The following is a 23716-nucleotide window of genomic DNA, read 5'->3' as shown; positions in this document are numbered from 1 at the left end:
TTGAATTCACCCAGTAACAGGGTGCAAAATCATTTACGATTGTGATTGGTGGGGGAGGATGATATTAATCTACCCACACATATTTCACATATATAGAATAAATTGTTATTTGATATACGTATTCATAATCCTATTAAATATACAAGTATATTACTAAATATTAAAAATGCACCATTATAAATACATATAAAGGAATAAATTTGTTACTTTTATTGTATACATCAAGCATTTATAAAGTAGCAAACTCAGACTTTTACTAGCTGGTTAAAAATGTCAATAAATTACAAAGGAGCTGAAATTGTTGTATTATGCATAAGTTTTTGCTTTAATATAAATCAACTAGATTTCATAGTTATATTTGTCTTGCACTCTTGTTTTACTTTCATTGTGGTATATTGTTACTTGTGTAGATCTGTTTATGATCTCTTCAAAGAAAGAAAAACATATTTAACACTCACAACCACACTAGTTTCTGTGGTTTCTTTCGATATTATTCTTAGTAAAGTACATATTGAAGTCAAAACTAATTACTTATCTTTTGTTGTCATAACAAAAACTCTCCCTGTCGGAATTTTTTGGTGGGAGGATTTTTGAGGTCAAAATTGTTGGTGGGGGAAATCCCCCTGTCCCCCCCAAGATTTTGCAGTAATTTGGAGTTAGCCACCAATCTATTGTCAGCCGCCATGAATGAATGATATTTCTGTTAAGTGAATTGCTTATGGTTTGTCTGTTTAGCTGCAGTAGAACAAGAACATTTTTACGGGTATATCCTTGTGAAGGTGGTTCATTATCTAAATGATTGATTGATTTATTTATTTCGTCCATGAATCACATTGTTTGCTTTTTCATGCAGTGATATAAGATAAACACTGGTACACATACACTAAATTCCTGGAAATATGCATAACTAAGTAAACTCTCTAGAAAGTGTTTTGTGCTACCACTTGAAGGTACCTTCCAAACAGTGATACTACTGTATTTGTACAAGAATGAAAGAATTGTGTATATTTTTATTTTTACAGAAATAATTTGTACTATAGTTTATATTTGGCTTCACAATGTATTATATATATATAACACAAAACAAACATATCCCCATTTAAGTTTTCAGTACATTGGTACAATGCATAAACCACCTATTGGTCCTACATTGACAGCACCGCCAAGCTCACTGTGGTCCAACAATATCTTCTCATATTTGGCCAACCATCTTTAGTACAGTTAGTCTGATGTTCAGGCAACCACTTTCGCTTACTTGGGACTCCAAGGTTTGTTCTTGAGTGGAAGGTATATGGAGACATGTTACTTGGGAGGTGTAATGTATAATACACAAACATCATATTATTTTCATATATACATGTGTGTGTATGAAGATTATATAATATTTGTGTATTACTTTAAAAGTAACATATGTGTCCATCTAGCTCTCACACGCTAACATTCAGTGTCAGGCACCTCTCTCTACTAACACAGATGATGATGTCTCCTTTTTCTACAAAACTGATAACCCCTCTAAAAAAATGCATAAATGGGATACCATTTAGACAACTCCAACCAAAATCTGCTTTGGAAGGGCAATGGAAACTTATACCACACACAACATGTCTGTGCTTATACACAATGAAAATTATATTCCAAGGCAAAATCTACCTGAAGACTGTGATGTTCCAGAAATGGTTTCTGTTTCTTCACTATTAATGTGTAATACAGATCAAAATAAATTTTAGATTAGAAAATACTGTACATGGGATAGTTCATTTAAAATTACATGGTATGCGAAGTAACTACAAAAATGAAACACTGAATTTGAATCTTTTCTTTTTCATAGTTTATCCCTGTACATTTAAAACTGAATAGATAATAACTATGGTATTTGAATAAACAGTCATTGTACATAGAATCGAGTTATTTTGATTTCATTAAAGGTACATAAAATTAACTTCAATATCTCTGTATATTTCATGGTTTACAGGCATAAAAAGATATAACTGTTTTAGGAATCTTACACTCTCTTTATTATATTGAATTGATGAACACAGTATGGTATTCAATGTGGAGTTTTCTGTTTTATTCTTGTCTATCCTTTCATTTTTCTAAACAAAAACCCTCATTATAACACCATTAAGCCTTGTTTCCATGATATGAAAAACTCAATATGCTGACCAAGGCAGAAATTTATTTTATTATAAAACATACACTAAACGTAATGTTTGAACCTTCTAGCAAGATCTTCTTCAGACTCCGCACCAAGTACAAATGTAACAAGGTACAAAACAGGACGATATATATACACAAACATTACTCCCCTCCAGACAATTAGAAAGGTGTTCTGGAACATTCTAGCAAGTGGCTTTCCCTTGTCAACTGTACATTCACCTGAAAGGCTAAACATTTTCTATCATCTTTAATGTGGTTGTACTCTTTTATCTCACGCTCCTTTTCCTGAAGAAGACCTTGCTAGAAGGTTGATTGAAACGTTACGTTTAGTTTATGTTTTATAATAAAATAAATTTCTGCCTTGGTCAGCATATTGAGTTTTTTAAAACCCCTCATTACATTCAGAGTTGGCACAGACAGGAAATGTACTATGAAGAAATTTCAGCTAGAAAAGTGGGCTCAACCAGGACTCAACATCTACTGTTTTTCGAAGTCAACAGATACTATTGCAGTAGCACTGACAGAGAGAATTCAAAACAGGCAAAACAGCAACCACGTAAAATCAGGCGAAGCCACGACTGGTTCGCTGGGTCAGTTGGTAGAGCAATGGCATGGTATGCCAGACTTGGTCAAGCCTGCATTTTTTGCTGAAATTTTTTCAACAAGTTTGAAATTTTGCAACTCCAGATTCTGTGATATTTATGAACACACAATTCATTTTATATCACATGTGTTGGGTAGTTTCAGAATTCTGTGTAAGCTTTTACATCCATCTGGAATTCCATAATTAATTACTGCAGCAACAATTATGCAATTCATCCAGTTGTTATCGTTATCATTTTCATTATATTTTTCAAATAGTTGCATCCATAAATACTTCATCAAAATGTTGCTGTAAGTACTGTTGGGAGCTGAGAAGACTGCAAGGCTGAGGAATGCGAAACTGTTGTCGCCGTGCGCAGCCAGCTAGTCTTCCTTTCAGGGTGGCAGCGGCATAAATGAAAAAGGCATGGTACGAAAACGCATTGCAAATGAATGGAAGATATTACATAGCAACAAGTGAAAGCAATACTAATAATGGAGGAATTTTATTTTGATGATTAAAGTATTTGTACAATAACATGCTTTCCACTCACCTTTCATCAGTCATCGTCACTATCTGATAAGGTTTGTGCCAATTCCGATCCCGAAGATGAATCGCTGTCACTGATGTTGTCGTCTTCATCACTGTCAATACCACCTAGTGAAATAACGATTCTATCCACAGTGTCCTCCATCAGACCATCTTTCTGCCAGTAGTCCTGTTCGACAGTGATGACATGCCTGTCATATCCTTCCCAGTCAGCTGGCGTCACAGAGTCCACCGCACTCTTTGTCACTTCCTCCAACCTTGACAACGTCAAATCTCCTGTTATATTTTTCTCCCTCACAAGTCGTTTTATTTTAGCCCACGCTAGTTCAATGGCATTCAATTCGCACATGTAAGGAGGCAACCGAAGCACTGAATGGCCATTCGTCTTCAAAAGTTCGTCCACACGAAAAATCTTATCTGGCGGCCTGTACTTTTCGATCAATTGGAATAATTCAAATTTTTTCATGCTTTCTGAAAATGGCACTTTGTTTAGTCTTAACCAGTCTATCATCTCCTGCTTCACAGAATATTTAGTCGGAGGCTTATTCACCTGTATGTTGTGGTAGGGAGCGTTATCCAATACACAAACACTTGCCCTCGGGAGGGCCGGCAGAAGTTTTTCCCTCACCCATTTCTCGAAGTTAACGGAATTCATCTGTCCATGATAGTCTCCGGTTGCCTTTCCTGCCCTAAAAATCAAGTTTGATACATTTATGAAGCCGTGCTTTGAACCAGCATGAACTAAAATTAACCTATTGGAGGAACTGGTGTTGGTTGACACTCCTTGTACTGAATCACTTTGCCAGCATTTCCCAAAGGTGAGATTGTTGTCGACCCATGTGATATATACTATCACACGATTCTCCGATCTCAATTTTTTAATTGCCCTTAGATATTTGGCACGCCAATGAACAATATTTGGACGTTCTATGAGAATTTTTTTGTTGCTTCTGCATTTTTTCCAACTGAAACCCATATCATGAAGCAGACGACGTAAACTATGCACTTTCCACGGAAAATTAATTTTTTCGCGAATGGCTGAAAGAAGTTTCGGTGCCGTTGGTATTGTATTTTTCACAAGGTAAAATTCTTGTATTACGTCTCTGATGACCCTTCGATCGAATTCGTCGCAATGGAATCTGTATTGCTCGGCTCGTCGTCGTTTCTTACCCGGTGTAGACAGTGACGTCTCGCCCGCTTCATGGGCCTCTTTCCTTATTTTTGATACACTCCGCACAGATACGCCCGTGTAATTAGACACACGCAAATTTGATTGCTGTAGCAAGTACTTTAATTTTCCTTCTTTGGCCTCTTCATCACACTGCTGTATCACGTTTCTTATTATCTCCCTAGCTTCACTGTGAATTGTCTGTCCCATTCTTCGCGAAGAAGACATACTCGCACTGCAACAATGGAACAAGAGCACTGAAGTTAGCAAGACGCACACACACAGATCCAAAATAGTTGAGAAAGTAGCGCAGTCTTCCCTCCCGAAGCTGAAAAAAGAGGGTCGTGGGAGGTTCCAACCCTGACGTCAATCAAGGGACAGGGGTGACGCTGTCACTGACCTTTCCGCTTGTTATAGGATCTGCATTTGTGCGAGGGAACTTGAAAGTGCCTTGTGTTTCCTTTTCTGTAGCTTGTGTGATAGTGGGGATGTTCTTTTTTTTTGCAACAACAGTAACACTTCAGTAAGATGCCGCGCAATTGTGCTGTTGCTTTGTGCCAGAACAACGCAAGAAATATAGTAGGTGTAAGCTATTTGCTCCCAAAGCATAGGGGGGTTAGGGTTCAAGCCCCCCCCCCCCCCTACCGAAACTTCTGGCATGTTGGATTAATGCGAGTTCAGAAACTAAAATTTGTAACATATTTTTTTAAAAATATTCGCAGTTGCACAAAATACAACAGACACACAATTCTGAAATGATCGAGTTGAAATTTTCAAACATTTTGAATTCTGAAATTTGAGCGAAATGGGTTTCATTCTCAGAATCACAGCCCACCCGCGACCCCTTCATTTTCACTTCTGCTGTCCTCTTTCCAGTGCTGTTCCTGGATCAGACTGAAAATTCTCTTGCGATTGTCCCAAAATTCCAGTTACAACTTTTAATTCCCTGTTCCATAAGGGTTTAAATGCCCCTTCATAAGTGTTCAAACCTAGAATATCCTGCTTCATAGCGTGTTACATTCACTATCCTTCACCCAGAAGTCGATATACGGTAGTACATACTGTACATTTAACCTATATGCGGTCCTATAAAGCACATACTTGTATAGTGCATAGTGGTTGTATATAATGCTGTTTGAAAAGCATAGGAACAATATGAGCGTCGGAAAGTGGGATCGAACTGGTCTATAGAATATACATCGTTTATTGCAAGTTACAAAATAGCACAATGTTTGTTAGTTTCATTGTTAATAACTGAAATAAAGTCCAGTTAGTTAGTATTCGAACAGAATAACCGAAGAAAAACAGCGTTAGATATAAAAATTGAGGTTACAATGCAGGTACCAGGTTATGTTTTACTATTTAAACCAAAGAATTACTGCTTTCGACAGTTTTCAAAATTCCAAAAATTAAGTTTCGTGTGAATGGTCAAACAACATAATTTTTATGACTAAAGATTATGCGACGCCCATGGGAAAAATTAAGAGTGAACCCCCTCCCCAACATTCTTCCTGCCTATGGCCATGTCCCAAAGGATCCGATTATGTGCAAGATGTGGGTTTCAAAGTGTAAGAGATTAGATCCTGTTAATATCAAAAGAGCCACAGTGTGCTCATCGCATTTTCTGGATGCCGATTACAAACGAAACTTAAAAGCAAAACTGCTGAGCAATGCCTGTAGAACGCAGCTTAATAAAAACGCTGAACCAAGTTTAAATTTACCTGGTTGTGTGGTGAATTGTAGTGTGCAACAGCCAAATTACATAATTGATCGAAGTGGACGTGCCAATAAACGTCAAGATTCGAAAGCGAGCAGTGGAAAACTTGAAGAGTCATCTTCTTGCAAAAGAATTTGCATGGCACACAATAATTCAGAGACTTTGAGTACTGGAAATATACTCAATATACCCAATCTCCAAGAATAATAGTGAGTTGAAACTGTGAAAAAGAAATTAAAATGTGCTGAAGAACAAGTAAAGAAACAATGCAATCGTTTATTACATAAAGTGAAGAATGTTCAAATTAGCAATAAACGTTTGAGGCAACAATTAGCAAAACTTCACAAATTAAAGCAATCTGCTTCCAACGTGTCTAAGAAAGTAAGGGTGTGTGCTTTTTGTGTATTTCCTAGCGTCTGTTAATGCTTCTTCGCGAGAGCACCTGACACGGTCATCCCTCGGGAAAGATGTGAGCAACCGGAGACTCCCGATTCCATTATCAGATTCTCACCCTTTCCTACAGGAATTTCTGTATGTCTGGCAACACTGAAAAATTGAACACCAAGTCGAAACTTCGCTCCCCACACTTCCTCCCCGTTCACCCCCGAACCTCACCCCGCACTCGCAGTCTTCTCAGCTCTCAACAGTACTATATTCATGTAATATATGATGTTTGGCATTTTTTAACTTGGAATCATTTCCTGAAAATTAATCAGCATTCTTTTGGCTCACTGTATCACTCACCATCTCTCTCATGTACCTCAATTTTCCTTAGTGCTCGAGGAGTGTACCCACCGTAGCCGACTATAGCAGGCAACCTTATTTTATATTCTGTAAAGAGAAATAAGTATAACGGAATTATCATTCTAAGAACATACTACTATTACAATCCATCCAGTTTACTAGTGATGGTCATGAAACATTACTTAACTGAATGTTTATGAATTAAAACTTTGTAAACATTTGATAAAATTGTATGTGGATTTTTCTTAATAGTACTAAATTATAACTGCTATAATCTCTTGGCTATTGAAAATTATAAGTAACAGCTGTACATCTGAAAAATATGTACTATTAAAGAAGAAATTTTAAGATAAGAATAATATAATTTATATGCTAATTTTTTCCATGCATGTATTGATAGTCTCTATACATGTGCACCTAGATAAGCTGCTAGAAGATGCAGTGTTCTCAATACTACAGTACACATACAGGTTAATGGTGTAGCAATTTATCTAAACCTACCTTTACTTGTGCGATCTGCAGAAGCCTGATATTCTTTGTTTCTCTTCTGTTACGATGCAGTGCTTAGTATTGCGAAAAGAATTGTAAAATGATCCTTGAATCCCCAGCATTCCATGCTTGCCTTGTTTCATTAAACTGTGCTGGACAACATGCTTTCGTATCTTACTGTAAGAGAATTAATTTCACAATCCACTGACAATGTGCACAGGTGGTCACATGTTACTTTCTTTTATGAAATGAGTTTCAACTGGTCAGTTTCTTTGAAGAACTCATGTATGTATGACGTAACAGAAATGGTTTCTTCATATGTTTTTGTAGCTTGAAGGGACTACTTCTGTATTTTCTTGATGTAAGATGAAAGTGCATGCCGTAATAAAACTTGTACATGCATTTTAAAGAATTGCTCAGCTTAACTACTTATTATAAGCTCTATCCATAATCAATTTCCTTATAAAAAAATAATGGGTTAACTAAATGCAGCCCTTTGTAGTTTAACCCATCAAGCCAGATTCTACATTTTCTATATATCAGTAACTACATGAAAGCATATTTACGAAAAATACTGCTCAGTTGTGCTTGTCGAACTGAACATTCACAAGCTTCACATTCTGTTCATTCTGTCTATTCCCTGGCAGCAAATTTACAAAGAAAGAAAAAGCTTGAGAAGTTAAAAACCAACACCATTTTCATCAAAGCAAATGTTATCAATGCAAATCAGTATCGTAATAACTTGTCGTGCTATTTGCTCTGCATTGTGATTTGAGTGAATATCTACTGTACTACATAAGTTTTTGTGTAAGTTTGATGGATAATTGTTTTGAATTGATGTAATTTACTTTGATTTATCTTTAGTGCACGTACATTTCTCACTGTGTGTGTCTCATACTAGCCTCAAGATTCATCTGGTTTTACACTCACCATATTTTGTTGGTGGTGATTCTTTTCTAATCGGTGGGAAATGACCTGTGTAACCAGCTAAAGGTGGGAAGTCTGTTAATGTTTTCGCTGAAATAAAAATAATTTTTACAAAATTTTATTCATAATTAACTTACATTTTTTATTTCTTGCATGATTTACACATGAAGGGATTTCTCCCGGTAAAGTTGTTTTATTAACTCAGTAATTAACTGAAAATACTGCAATATTATAATTCATATAGTTGCAATTTTAGATTGGTTGTTATGTTGTACAAAACCAAGAAAACAGAAGCAATGGGATTCAATGTTCTGATCACATGTCTTTCAACATAATGATTCTTGGAAGCCTTCAAATGAAACTCTACTATTGTTGATACAACATAATGGAAGAATTTATTCTGATCTCTGGTTTTATTGTACACAACTTATTTTGTAATACAACGATCTTCTTTAGGAAGATTTATCATGGCTGAATGTTATTATGGGATGGTGTTGCTTCCTCCATCAGACCCAAGTTTCATCAACTTTCCCTCCCCTTAAAGAAAAGCCAGTTTGATCCGAATGTTCCAACAACCATAGTGAAGTTGATGATTTATATATTTGTTTTTCCACTGTTCCGCATTGTGATGGTTTAATGAGTTAGGCTTGGGACTCCTGCTACAAGATGAGTGAAGGTTCAAGTCTCCCAAGGGAAGCGTAACAACTTTTCTTCTGAGATTTCGGCCTTTGTGTGGGACCAGTGACCACCCATCATCAAGAGGAAATTGGGAAGCTACGAATGAGTTGGTACCTCAGTCAGAGAAAACCTACAACTACTGGGGATTCATCGTGCTGACCACACATCACACTGTAACTGCTTCGATGATCACCTACCTCTGGTAGGAATGACGCCGGTGGTTGGTAGATAGGCACTGGCTGTTATGCCATGATGTTATGTTTTTCCACTAATGAATTTTCCTTGCTTCATGGGACAATTAGTAAGATCCAAAAGCTTCTTCTATTCAGTGACAGCAGCAGAAAAAGGGGTGGGGGCAGAGAAGACATTTAATGGGGGCCAGCCACATTTAATGTACTCCAAAATACCATGCAAAAGTGCATTTTTTGACCAAAGAGAATTTATTTATATAGTTTCTTTTTGTTTTGAGATGGTATGGGGTGGTCTATGATGAGGATGACTGATGATATGATGAAATTGATGAAGGAACACTCACAAAGAACACACATACCCAGGCTGAGATTCAAACCCTGTACCCCTGGCATCACAGCGTACTGTGTTAACCACTCTGCCAGAGAGGTTGACTATTAATATTGTAAGTATTATTATTATTATTGACCATCCATCTGGCACACAAATAAACAAAATGACGGCTCCGCGCGCACTACGGTCCATAGTTGATAGAGACAAAAACGCCAATAAATCAATTAAATGCATGTTTAAATGAGGCAACATAAAAAACAAATAGGACTATTGATATGACATGTTCTACCTGCTGAAAATGATGAGGAATACAAAAATTATGGTAATATTGAAAACTATGTTTTAACTAGCTCTGTGGTTACAATCATTTCTATTTTCTCAAGCCAAATTTACATTTTTAATCATCGTTTATTTTACTTATTTGTGTGTTGAATGAAAGAAGAACAGTTCTCATACTGCAAAGAAATTGAACCTAAAATGTGAGCCCAGAAACTTGCTTGCTTCCCCCTTCACCTAAAATTCCCCAGGCTTCACAAATAGCTTACTTAGCCTAAAGTACTCAATACAGAACCCAAGTAACCATACTGAAAATGGTTGGCCCAAATAAAAAAAAACATCGGTAATTTTGACCATAGTTGCAACATTGGCCCTACGCATGGTTTTTATATTGGGCCAACATATGGTTTTACATTGGACCAATGTATGGTTTTACATTGGCCCAACATACTGAAAACTAAAGAATGGATAGGTTTGTGTTCTGATATATACATAATTTATTGTGAGACCAAATGTAAACAATAGTACAAATTATTTATGAAAATAAAAGAAATACACAGCACTTTCTCAGTCACATGGTATCATTGTTTTCAAGGCACTGTATCTTCAAATGGTAGCACAAAAAGCTTTCTGGAGTATACTTAGTTTTCCACCTTTCATGGAATCTAGTTTGCACATAACATCGTTTAACCACCTTCACACCTGTAAGAATGTTCTTGTTCTACTACAGCTAAAGAGACAAACAATAAGCAATTACCAACACAGCTTTCATCCATGGCAGCTGACAAAGGACTGGTGAGTGACTGCAAGTTAAAAATAGCTTCTACTTTTATTAAAAATATATTATATTTCCAATATGTGATGTGACTGATCGAAAAGAAACACTGTTACATGTCACTTATTTTACACTTTAGAATTTACAGCATACTCCTGACAGTTGTCTTAGCATGAAAAAGTTGTTTTTAAAACTAATTTTGACTCACATAAATTGAGATTATTTGAAAATAAGATCCTTAGGAAAATATTTGGACCTAAAAGGGATGAGGAGACAGGTGAGTGGAGAAGGTTACATAATTTAGAAATACATAATTTGTACTCATGTCCAGATATTATTAGAATAATTAAATCAGGAAGACTTAGGTGGGCAAGCCATGTGGCACGAATGGGAGAGGAAAGAGGAGTTTACAGGATTCTTGTTGGGAAACCTGATGGTAAGAGACCTGTAGGAAGACCAAGACGAAGATGGAGGGACAACGTTGAGATGGACCTAAAGGAAATCGGTAGGGATGGAAAAGAGTATATAGATCTTGCTCAAGATAGGGACAGATGGAAGGCCTGTGTTGCTGCAGCCATGAACCTTTGGGTTTAAGAAGGCTAGAGAGTGAGTGTGACTCACTTTTCCATGGTTGGGCAAACGTTGGCAACCACCGTTGGCCCAACGTAAGACCAACGTCAATTTGCCAACCAACATAAAGCCAACCTTTCCCACATAAAAACTGACGTTGGCCCAACGGTTGTGGTTACTTGGGAATGTAAGACTTTTGTCAGAGTATAAATGAGCATAACTGTTATCCCATTGTTACAGTCAGATAACTTCATGGACATCTGCAGATTTTTTCCCATGAAAGGCAAGCAAGGTATTTTTTTTCATGGAAAAAAAAGGCATATCCCCCACTAATAGCGGTCCTCTAAAAGAAAACACTCCCTGAGCTTGATGTTATCATGTTCCTGCAACACTTGTATAATAATTAACATAAATTACTATGACTGAAATTAAATTATATGGGTGAAGTATATAATTTTAGGATGGCATTCATTCTCCGGGGGTTCCGAATATTCATGAATAACTTATACACTTCAATAACACATTCAAGATATTTGTGATTGTGAATGCATAATTTCATATATATAAAACTCTTGGAATTAATTTTCAATTCTCACCTTTGAACTTCCTGATGGAATTTTCATCATTGAACTGCTTGATGGCAGACTTCACTTCGTCCCTGGATCGAATGGAGACCATTTTGGGGGCGCTGCTTGCACGTTGAGCTCGCTCTGTTTCCCGTCTGGCCTCTTGGTCTGCCACTCGCCTACAGAACTCTCCAAGACTGTCGTCTGCTGCTCGGAGGAAGGATGTGCCGTAGCGGAAATTGAGCCCAGGAATATACCCTGAAAGAAAATTAAATTTGGATTACAATTTGAAGTTACTCTAAAAAGGAAATAAAACTTGCAATAGCAAAATGTATTGGAAGACGATGACAGTGTTTTATCAAATGTGTTTAGGTTCTTGAGAAAAGGACCTTTTAGACTGTTTCTGAGGAAGGCCAATGTTTTAGACTATCATTACCTTTTTTTAATGTGTTGTGCATGTCCTGTGCAGGTCTTTTACAACTTGAACTTTCTCAAAGGGCTCTTTATATCCCTTTTTAACTTTAAGGTAAGGGTTTTAGATAATGGGATATTTCCTTGTATACTTAGAAGGGTACATAATGGCCATACCTGCCGAAGCACCCAAACATTTTAACTCAATCAATGAATCATTAAGAGTACTAATACATTTTTTGTCACAATCTCAAACTTTTTTTTATGAAAATAAAGGAGTGATGTGAAATCTTCATTTCTATTTGTGTTTTACTTACATTCTATTAGCATAATTGGATGCGATAACAGCTTAAAAAAACGTTCTAAGCGGAAATTCCCAGCATGGGAATGCTTCATCGAGCTTAGGAACAGGTTGTGAGATGCTTGTATAGTTCAAAATGGATACGATGCAGTAGGTGGAGGACAGTTTGTGAAAATTTCTCTAACTGGAAGATAGCACTGGCATTAATGGAGTTTAATATTTTACACACTATCATTGTCATGTCATATATATTTTTGTACTTATATTAACACCATGTACCATTGTGATGGTCCTTGGGAAACAATACAATGGAAAGAGGCGATATTCAGACCCTAAGCGTAGTTCCACAAAATTTATTCATGGCCATCAGATTTACACAAATTGCCATTACTTATGCACCACATTTTATGTCTACGTCTTGAATGCATCATGCAAATACCTCCATTGGCGTCGATACATTTCTATTCTACAGGTGCTTCCAAAAGTTCCCTATGACATCCTGATTATGTCCTGTGGAATAATCGATTACCTTTTTCAGATCCACATTACCCTGTAGCCACTAAAAGGAAAATTTTGCTTGTCAGATATCTCCAAAGAAAATAGTCTAGGGCTGTCAGCTCTGGAGACCATCAGCCAAGGAACATCCCTAAAGCTTGAGATCAGTCAATTTGGAAATAATGCCTTTTTCTTGGAGGTCTGACACAAGAAATTGCGAATCAAGTCTCCATACTGCTCCATTTCCAAGGTACAACCCACGTTGCACAATTATAACATCTTTTCCGTGTACGTAGGCCTCTACAGACTGAATATGCACCTGTAGTGGCCAATGCATACAAAATGCCATTGTGTTCAGTTTGATAAAGACAGGTGGTGCCAATACACATTCCTATCTCGAGGGTTGTCCTTGTCATTGTACTATTTCCCGGGGAGCCCCTGTATTCTCACTAATATTATGGTGTGTTGACAATACAATGGATTCATGTAATCCTTGAGGCAAATAAATCAATTCAGTATAATAATAAAAAGGCTGTGATAATTTCAACACAGAGCAGCAAACATCTAGATTACTTCTGTCAAGATCCATGATTTTCAAATGTAAGTTCTACTTTGAATGTAAAACTAAGGTTTGAGAAAAAATGTGTGATTCCAGTCACCTGTGTAACCAAGTATGTATCTTCTGTTTTTGTCTGCAACTATCTTGGCGGGTTCCTGCGCCCTGCTGGTGCCCGAAAGAGGTCGATGCAAAACATTGAAATTTGACTCTTTCAATGGAGGACGATATGGTTCGTGCCTTTTCATCATGCCCTGCTGACCTCTCTCCTGAGGAGAAATAATAATGAAAAATATCAATAGCAGCAGCCGATTATCTCTAGCATAATCAAACAATATGTTGCTACTATAGCCAGGCCGGGAGTTACAAATTTTTAAATACCCAGATGCAATGTTTGGAGTTGTAAGAAAGTTCTATAGGTAGTGCTTTCTGAAGATTACAATAGGGGCAATCCATATCAAATGGTCCAGAAAATTTAATTGATCCTCCTATGACAGTTTTCTAGAAAATTCATTTTCGGTTGTTGTAAATACTATGTGGGCCTGCAAAGGCTAAAAGTATCGGAAGCCATGAAATAAAAATGGCTGCCATTTTAAAAGAATGTCTGTTTGAACTACCTTTGCACACGGGTTACAACAACAACAACAACAACAACAAAAAATATATATATTTTTTAAAACAATGGTCAAGCAACTGGCGTTGGATCATTTGGAATGGAGTTACCCAGTATGGGCGAAAGTTTTTTCTACCATAAATATAGCATCCAGGACTAAGATTATGATCATTATTTTGTTAAATTTACTTCTAAATAAATACTCTTTATTACTTTGCTCGCCAGGTCCTTGGAGAATAACAAAATACTTGTAAATTTAAATAAACCAAGTTACGTCTGTGGTCCTAGTTGTTGTAGTTATTTAAAAGTGACAACCGATGGAGAAGGATGTTATGTTCTCTGATTAAATAACTCACCTCTTGTATATCCTTTGTGTTGGCGCCATATCGCTTTCCAACGCGGAATTTCAGGGTAGGGCAATGCCCCGTGTACCTGCAAGAAGAGGAAACAATATAATGGTACAAATTTATGCGAAGTCAGTGACGGATAAAATACCTTGTCTTTTGAGGCCATAACCCTATGTGTTTATTTGGTTTTTGAAGAGGAGTTGTTAGTTTTATATTGTAGAGGGTTTGGAGGTCGTCATTACGTTAATCGACGATATATTGTTGATTTGAGGCGTCTCTGAGGACTGTCACAGAGGACCCTCCTTTCCCCAAACAAGCACAAAATCCATGTCGTTGCCAGAGTGTCGGGAGAATTCCTTATTCTAAGTCACCATTTTGCTAAGAAAAACATCAATAATCAATCCATTGAATCGTCATATTTGAAGGAGGGATTGGGGGGAGGGATACTCCCTCTGATTACTGCATCGCCCCTTAGGTTAGAAATCATACATGACCCTTGTTGAACGTTATATATCATATCCTGATGCTTCAAAATACCACACTGATGGTAAAACAGCAACAGATTAAAACAACCCATTTGGGCCATTCCAAGATAGAAAGAATTGCGTTTTCAATGTAATGAAATCGTATATATTCCCTCCCTTTATCGGACAGTGATACATAAACGAACAAGGAATATACACTCAGTGTTGTATATGGACGTCCGGAAGGGGGGGCCAGGCGTGGCCACGCCCCCCCTGGAAAATGAAAGTCAATAAAAAAATATATATTTCACACACATAATTTCATTTGAGCCACTATATCATCATGCGTTAATTATTGCACGAACATGATAAATTCAAATTGAAGCAATCTTTTCTGAGAGGACAACACTATTGTGGGAGAAAATGTGTCTTGTTTGCCCCCCTGCAAAAAATACCTTGCTTGCCCCTCGCTGGAGAAAATCCTGCAGACGTCCATGGTGTTGTATTTCATTCGAACTAGAGTATCGGACGTCTGATCAACAATGCCAACAGCTATGCGCGAAGCTTAGATATTGGGTAATAATGCCCAACTGAAATTAACTGATAACAAGGTAAGACAATTACTATCTTCCCTTTAGGCAATACGCAGGGGAAAAGTTGGGAGCTGCTCACGTCGACCATTAGCATTTTCTGTAAATAAATATGTGCTTTTCCGCTGTCGCCACCCCGCCCCCTTTTTACAAAGACAAACTGTGCCCAGCGGCCGTGTCGAAGAGCGTTATACGGTGATTGCTCGTCATGATTGTTCCTCCACAACATTTCTTCACCTACTCCCATTTTCAACTTCCGGCGAAACAGGAAATTGCTACTACGCTGTACTTTGGAAACACAACTGTTTTCTTCCTTTTTATTCCATAGCCACGTTCCAGCTTTTTTTCTCTCCCGACTGCCCGATGAAATTTCTCTTTTTCAGGGCCGGCCCTAGGTGGGTGCGGAGCTTGTGGTGTACAATATACGCGGGGCCCCAAAACCAAAATTTTTTCAGAGGTCTGAAAAAAATAATTTTTGTTCCTTATTCTCACGTACAGGCATCCGATATAATCACAATGTAAAAATTATTACAATGAATAAACAATTAATTTATTATTTTGTATTATTACCTAAGAGCAACAAGCAGAATGCCTTGAAGGTTAAAACCAAGAATTATGGGAGGCTATTAAAAGTTTCCAAACTGTTGTTTCTTTTGATTTCCGTTACGCCACTCGCGCGACGTGTAGTTACAAAACTGGGTGTGTTCAATATCAAACTAATTATCTTACGTATCGAATAACGTTCTCTATCATAATTACATTTATCATTACCAACTTATTTCTAGCTAAGATCACTAAACGTTTGTCAAAAACGGTTGTTCTACCAAGCAAGTAAGCCGTTAGAGGGCGGAGAGTGGGAGCGTGTTACCTAATTATCCGGAAAATACAAAATGCATTGTGCATATGGAAGATATTGGTGTATATTAGCTATACATGACTCCCCCATAAACCAAAGGTAACGACACTTACCGCTGCCAAGGAATTTAATGTCAAAATACATAGAAAAAGACAAAATTTAACAAACAAAAGGTTTTAAGTAGGACTTGAAGCTTTCCTGGCAACGAATGATGAAAAGATTCTCTCGGGCTATCGACCAGGTGAGTTGTGGAAATGATTCCAAGCTTTCGAGAGTTAACGTCACTCTCATCTTCAGGGTAGAAGTGCAGTTCTGAGTGTCAACCCGGTGTATATACGTTTGTGGAGGGGGGGGGGGATCCCGGTGAAGACGCCACATACAGGAAACTTCCCCGAAATCCTACAGCAGCAGTTGAAAGAAAGACCAGAGCACTTCTGAAGAAAACATCATTGCCGAAACCCACTCAGGACAAATTGACACCAGGCGGAACAATACCACCACGACTGTATGGACTGCCAAAAATACACAAGACCGCAGTGCCATTAAGACCGATCGTCAGCGCCATTGGATGCCCAACGTACAGACTTGCCAAATTCCTGACAGCCCAGCTTCAACCACTGATCGGCAAATGTGAACATCGTGTGACAAACTCCACTGAATTCATCAAGACACTTCAGCAGATCAGATCATCATCAGATGACATCCTAGTCAGTTTCGACGTAGTGTTACTCTTTACCAAAGTGCACTTCACACCAGAAATCATCAGTCTGTTCAAGCACACACTGACGTCTACCTACTTCAGCTACGGTGGACAGTACATTGAACAAACCGACGGTGTGACAATGGGCTCCCCACTCTCGCCTACCATAGCCAATTTTTTCATGGAGAACTTTGAACACGAAGCGCTGCGCACAGCTCCGTTGAAACCCACCGCCTTCTACAGATACGTCGACGACACCTTCGTCGTCTGACCGCAAGGTAAAGACACTCTTCAGACATTCCTAGATCATTTAAACAATCAACACCCAAATATAAAGTTCACCATGGAGACTGAGAAGAACAACAGCCTGCCGTTCCTGGATATTCTCATCAGACGCAAGCCAGACGGATCCTTGGGACACAGTGTATAACGGACACCGACTCACACAGATCTATATCTCAATGCCAGCAGTTTTCACCACCCGTCTCAACGAGCTTCAGTTCTCTCTACTTTATTTCACCGGGTCATCTCCATCAGCGACGCGGAGCATCTATCAGAAGATATACACCATCTTCGCACAGCTTTCAAACAGAACGACATCATCAACATGACATTAAAACGAGTACTGTCCAAGAAGACCAGCACACCAGGGAATCCAGACACACCAGGGGACACGGACAAAGCTGACCAGAAGATAGCCATCCTTCCTTACACCTGAAATCTCTCCGGAGTTAACAGCCGAATTCTAAAGAAACATAACATAAAAACCATTCACAAACCACCTCCGAAGATCAGAAGCCTACTACGTAACCCCAAGGATGAGTTAGGACTCAAAACACCGGGAGTCTACAGTTTGACCTGCAAATGCGGGAAAGCATACATTAGGCAAACGGGTAGGACAATAGAACAGCGCTGTAAAGAACATAAAAGCTCCATCAAGTATTTCCACCCTGAAAAGTCGGGACTAGCAGAACATTCAATCAACGAGGGACATAGACCAAATTTCAGCAACACAGAAATCATAGCCAAAACTTCAAACTACTGGGACCGTATTATCAAGGAAGCAATAGCCATTCATGAAGTAAAAGACAATCTTAATCGCGACACGGGGCTCGAACTGGACACAGCGTGGTTGGCGTTAGTTAACCAGCAACGCGCACGTAGCAGCGCTCAGTACTTCTACCCTGAAGATGAGAGTGACGTTAGCTCTCGAAAGCTTGGAATCATTTCCACAACTCACCTGGTCGATAGCCCGAGAGAATCTGTTCATCAAAAGGTTTTAAGTTTCTACTGTTTGAAAGCGAATTTCTTTGATTATTACTTTTATGTATGTATTGATTTTTTAGGCACTCTCCATGCAAAACAAATTCATCCCAATTGAATCTTTAACTTCGTGTACACTTCCGTTCAGATAAAGTGGCACATTCATCAACTGTTCAACATTATAAAGTGTACCATTTTATGTGAACGGTAGAGTACATACGACGGAATAAATATAGTTTATATTATTATAAATCAAACAGTAAACAGATGCTTACTTTTAGTGCCTTGCAAATCTTTTGTGGGGGAGGAGGGAGCTGCTTCCCCGTAAATACGTACACGCAAATCCATGCTGATCCCTCATCAGCAGCCGCCATCTAAAGGCGAAAAAGTGGGGGTAAAAGCCCTGAAGATGAATTTCTCAGTATATTACAACTTAAATTCTGCTAAGGAAGTAAAATTAATTACCACTATACACTATTTAAGACAAAACATTTGTTGGATTTAATGGGGCTTCAGCCCCCAGAGCTCATCCACTGGCTACGTGCCTGCTAGCAAACCACGAGTACATTAACTCAGCCCACACATAAAAGTTTAAAATTTCATGTTATTACAGTTCCCGAGATTTCAACCATTGACTCGCCACTTAGCAAAACTTTCACCGACTATAATACTCCATTAAAGATCAAAATTAAACAAAAGAGAGCGTGTGAATTTGTACTCTTCTTTTTGCATTCAAATGGCAGACATCGCAGTAAAGCAAATCAAGTAGACACACAGACGACGAAAATAAGATCGTCTGCAATTCTAACGGATTCTTATGCTCATTTTTACAGAATCCCTTCGTGACTTTCCAACTACTTAACGAAGCGCAACACAAACATTCCTTCGCACAGGAAGGTTGGTTGTTTTTTGTGGCTCATTACACTTCACTGGAAGTCGACGTCTTCATGTGAGCTTAGGACAGGACGAAGACATTTAAGACCCTCGCATAAAACAAAAGTAGGTTAGGCGTTTACTTGCTTCTATGCAGTAGTTTCGTTGCATATCTTCCTAGTTCGGCGAGTTAGGTTTTATAGCAATAACTTTCTTGTACCACTTACGAATCCGCACAAAGATCTGCTCTATAATGATCCGACAATTTGTGAACCTTCTGTTTTACCTTTCCCAAAATTAGCGATCTGGGAAAAACATTGATTCTGAGTAGTACGAAGAATTAATTTGTAGAGTTTGCTGTATGGAGTAACTAACGACCGAAGTCGAGCCTCTGTACCCGGGGCAGGGTGCGAAATCATTGAAGATTGGTGCGGGGGGGGGGGGGGAGATCTTAATCTACACACACACACACACATATAAGCTACACAAATATATAAATATTTGTACTTATAATACATATTTATAATAATAAATATAAAAGTAAATTATGATTTAAAATACATTGTTATTATTATTATTATTATTAAGTATATACATATACTTTTACATACATCAGATATTTAAAAAGTAGCAAACTAATTCCTATACTAACTGGTTAAGGATGTCCATAAATGACAAAATAGTTTAAATATTTTTTTTATCTTTTACATTTTTGTTTAGTTTTTGCTTTCTATTAGTATAAATCAATTATATTTCATACTTATAATTGTCTTTCATTGTTATTTTACCTTTGTTATGAATTTATATATTATATCAATATAACATTTGTTATGGGTGTAAGATCTGTAAATAGTCTCTTGAATGCGAGAGAGAGAGAGGGAGGGAGGGAGGGAGGGAGGGAGGGAGGGAGGAGAGAGAGAGAGAGAGAGAGAGAGAGAGAGAGAGAGAGAGAGAGAGAGAGAGAGAAAGTATGCAACACTCACAATGTCAGAAACACATACTTTGTATGTGTTTTCGATACTATCCTTAGTAAAGGATATTTGAAGTAAAAAATAATTGCTCGCCTTTGGTTTTTATAACAAACCCCCCCCCCCCCCCCCGGATTTTTTTGTTGAGGGGGATTTTTGAAGCCAAGACTGTTGGTGAGGGGAAATTCCTCCTGTCCCCCCCAGGATTTCTCATCCTGACCCGGGATAAATATCTACAATTTTCATGTTGTTAAGAATAGCCGTGCGCATGATTAGGTGCAGTTAGTTATCCCCCCCCTTTATGTTTTTTTTTTAAGAATTTTAATGTGTAGGAGATCGAAGTTCCAACTGTGGCTGACACATGTCATAACATTTAGATGTAAAATCGAAGCTAAACGATTCGTTCAAGGGATTTTGTTTCGGAGGGGGCTGGAGTTGTACAGATGGATATTCGTACATAGTTGCGTTCTCGGGGAAGGAATTCAAAATAAAATATTTAATAATTACCATTTTTGTTCTTCGTTCCAAAGAGTGTTGAAAGACAATAGAGGTAATCGGGGTCATTTTAAGGGTTTTTTAGTTACAACTTTTTTTCCGAGTTATTTATTCCTTTAACTTGATAATTCGGATTGGATAACGGAAGTATTTGTAGAATATCCGCGCAGTGAAATAGTAGAGGAAAAGGTCTAAATATGGGCCCCTCCTTTTATGTTGTCATTTTCGGAGGAAAAAATATATTATATCAAGCACCTGCCTTTAAAATGCATATCTATGAAATATATACTTAAAAGTAATAGCATGATAAAGTATAGAAGGTTTCTATTTTTTATTTTAAAAAAAAAGCAATTTCCAACAAATGATAAAGTGATGTATTTCAAAATTGTGGTCTAAATATGGGCTACAAGTGACAATATCACAAAAAGCAATTACATTTTTTTTTAAAAAAAAAACAGTCATTTATCCCTAAAACATTATAAAATTCATATTTATGAATAATCTGTTGTTTTGAAAAATCTCGCGAAATGGGAAAAATTGAAATTAAGAAAAACATCCAAATATTTGTTGAAAATGTTATCTCAACATTAGACATCATGTCATAGCCCATATTTAGACCATAACGCTATCTTTCTTTGTCAATTTATTTTTGCTCTCTGTGGTACATATTTCACAAACAAATCATGACCATATAAAAGCCCACATTTGTTTTATGTACCGCTAATATCATAACCTATACAAAGGAGATGAGAATTCAGAAAACACTGAGTTAAAACATGCCTGCAAAAAGTTTTGAAAGGTCGCAATTCTATAACAGCGTCCAAGGCCGAAACTAACCACCACTTTCTTTTGCGAATTGGCGCCGCAACCTTTGTCCTTGACAGATAACCAGTTCCAATAGCCTCTGCCAGACTGCAGCATCCGGGAGCGCTGATAACTCCAAAAACCATATTTAAACCTTCGCCCATATTTAGACTTTCTCCTCTAATATGGTGGATAGCGCGTAAAATGGATAAATCATAGGACTATCCGGATGTCCAAACATTCCGGATAATCCGATTATCCAGATACCGGATATCTGGATGATTCGGATAATCCGAATATTCAGATAATCCGGACAATTCGGATATCAGAATATCTGATATCCGGATTTTTGAAACTCTGATTGAAAAATATCCGAGCTATCCCTAAGCCAAATGTGGCTGAAACGTGAAGTAAAATAAATCAAATCATTGACCAGAGGCGTGACGTGCATGTAACCGGTGTTACCGCAGGTAACAGCAAAATGTAGAGAATTAAAAAGTTGTTTCAATAAAATAACAACATTGTTAAATACGTTAATGAACACCATTGCCGTCGAGTAGATATTGCCTAGAATACTTTTTCTGCAGCCGACAGAAGCGAAGAGGGAGGCCGTTCCGCTACCCTGAAGAGGCAACAAGGGAGAAGAGGGCGCCAATGCAAGGGAAGAGCGGGGAAGGACTTTGGGGCATAGTGTGCTCTGGGGTTATTCATATGCCTGTTAAGGGGCCCTATTGCCGTTCGTACCTACCGGATCAGCCAGCGTTGCCACATCGGATTGGCAGAAAAGAGCTAAATCCCGCCTAAAAATAGGAATTACCTTTTCTGTGAAGCAACCAGAGTAGACTGCAAAGCCAAGGCTGGATTGAACTACAACTGAGACCAGTTAGGTAATAGACGAAAATATAGTTCCTTGGTGTGATTCGTGATTTGGACAAGCCTTACTCCAAAACACTAAGTTGGCAACAGTAGTACGTACAGCTGGGCTTCCCTTCCACAAAGGAGCAGAGGTCTGTCGTCTGCTCAGTGCTCACCACACAAACGTCAAACTGACCCGAAAAAAGTGTGGTGGTTCTTCTTCCCCTTCGCACCTCATTGCAAAGAAACAGAGACAGATGAAGAATTGACAAGGGTCGACCACTATTCATTCGATTTACGTGGTAACTGTCTCATGAGTGGTAGTTCTTTCCAGGAGTGTTTGTGGCTAAATCACTGTGCTGATTGCAAAACAAGAACGAAATGAACAAAAATCTAGATCGAAGACATGTTTTCTTTACCGGCGGGGATGATAACGTGTAGCAAGCATAATTGTCGTACTGATAGCCCGTAACACTTTTGAAAAAGTCACGCCATGCCAATGATTCATTCGTTCATTCTGGTGCTAACGGGTACCATTTTTCTTCTCGAGGAGCGTGAGTAAGAAAGAGAAGTAGTGACACAATAGGCCTATTTTTTGCAACAATACATTCATATGCTGACAACACGCGGCCAAATTTCAAGTTTTCTATTGGTTTCCGTACTACGAAGTTCTGTACAAACTTCCAAGATTGACGACCAAACGAATGAGTTAGCAATGTGATTTGATCAAGCAAAAAAAAAAAAAAAAAAAAAGGAGGAAAAACTTAAGATTCCAGTCACTTCTGAACTTTGAGAACAGTTTTTCTTTAACCCAGTTAAGCCTCGTTTCGCTTTGGACCGCTCAGAGCCACCGAAGCGATGCCAGCGCCGACTTCCGCAGGAGAGGGAACTAGTGATCTGCGACGAAAGCCACGGGCTTATTTCTCGGTTGATCGCCGGTGCTGGACAAATCGCACGGACCAAGATGATCTCTGTGCCAAGCACTTGCCTGCCCTCCAATCAATAAGCACCACGTGGACGATATTTCCGTCTAATTTGCCTGCGCATCTAGCACTCTGTTCGCAGTTCATCGATTTCTTTGTGTCGTGTTGTTACCTCGCGTTTGCAGCAATCGTGCAATGCCGCTGAATTCGTTAAGTTGGTTGCGTAATTAAACACGGATCGACCGAAACTATACTTTCCATAATTTCGTTTCCTCGCCCATTCGCAGCTGACAAATCCTTGTCGTGCCTGTAACTTGTTTTAAATGTTCGGCACATCCTTCTTGAATGTGCGGAATTTGCTTTCCTCAGACACACTTTTAACTTTTCCAACGATTTATCATCCCAGCGTTTAAGCACTGTCATCATCTCCCAAGGTGGAGGGGAGAGAGGGGAGCTTCCCAGTATATGTGATTTCATTTCG

At 38.3% G+C, this 23716-nt stretch overlaps 1 protein-coding gene across 4 annotated transcripts in view; it reads right to left on the bottom strand.

Annotated features, from left to right (window-relative positions):
- LOC145991141 (ciliary microtubule inner protein 2B-like) overlaps positions 1-23716 on the bottom strand; it is a 50042-nt gene that overhangs the window by 6101 nt on the left and 20225 nt on the right. Inside the window, exons 1-6 of one of the 4 annotated variants that reach the window (XM_083126927.1) lie at positions 18593-18676; positions 14454-14529; positions 13588-13753; positions 11752-11979; positions 8338-8424; positions 6919-7005 (exon numbers count right to left, since the gene is read on the bottom strand). In XM_083126927.1, coding sequence (XP_082983053.1) covers positions 6919-7005; positions 8338-8424; positions 11752-11979; positions 13588-13735 — 550 coding nt within the window. In that variant the 5' untranslated portion in view covers positions 13736-13753; positions 14454-14529; positions 18593-18676. Of the gene's footprint in view, positions 1-6918; positions 7006-8337; positions 8425-11751; positions 11980-13587; positions 13754-14453; positions 14530-18592; positions 18677-23716 lie in introns of those variants that run through there. The other 3 variants (XM_083126924.1, XM_083126925.1, XM_083126926.1) reach the window with 3 other exon arrangements.

The sequence above is a fragment of the Lepisma saccharinum genome, chromosome 8 (genome assembly GCF_977018435.1).
Source record: "Lepisma saccharinum chromosome 8, izLepSacc3.1, whole genome shotgun sequence".
Classification (NCBI taxonomy): domain Eukaryota; kingdom Metazoa; phylum Arthropoda; class Insecta; order Zygentoma; family Lepismatidae; genus Lepisma; species Lepisma saccharinum.
The sequence above is the reverse complement of the archived record's forward strand: the minus strand, read 5'-3'. Positions and strand labels throughout refer to the sequence as shown.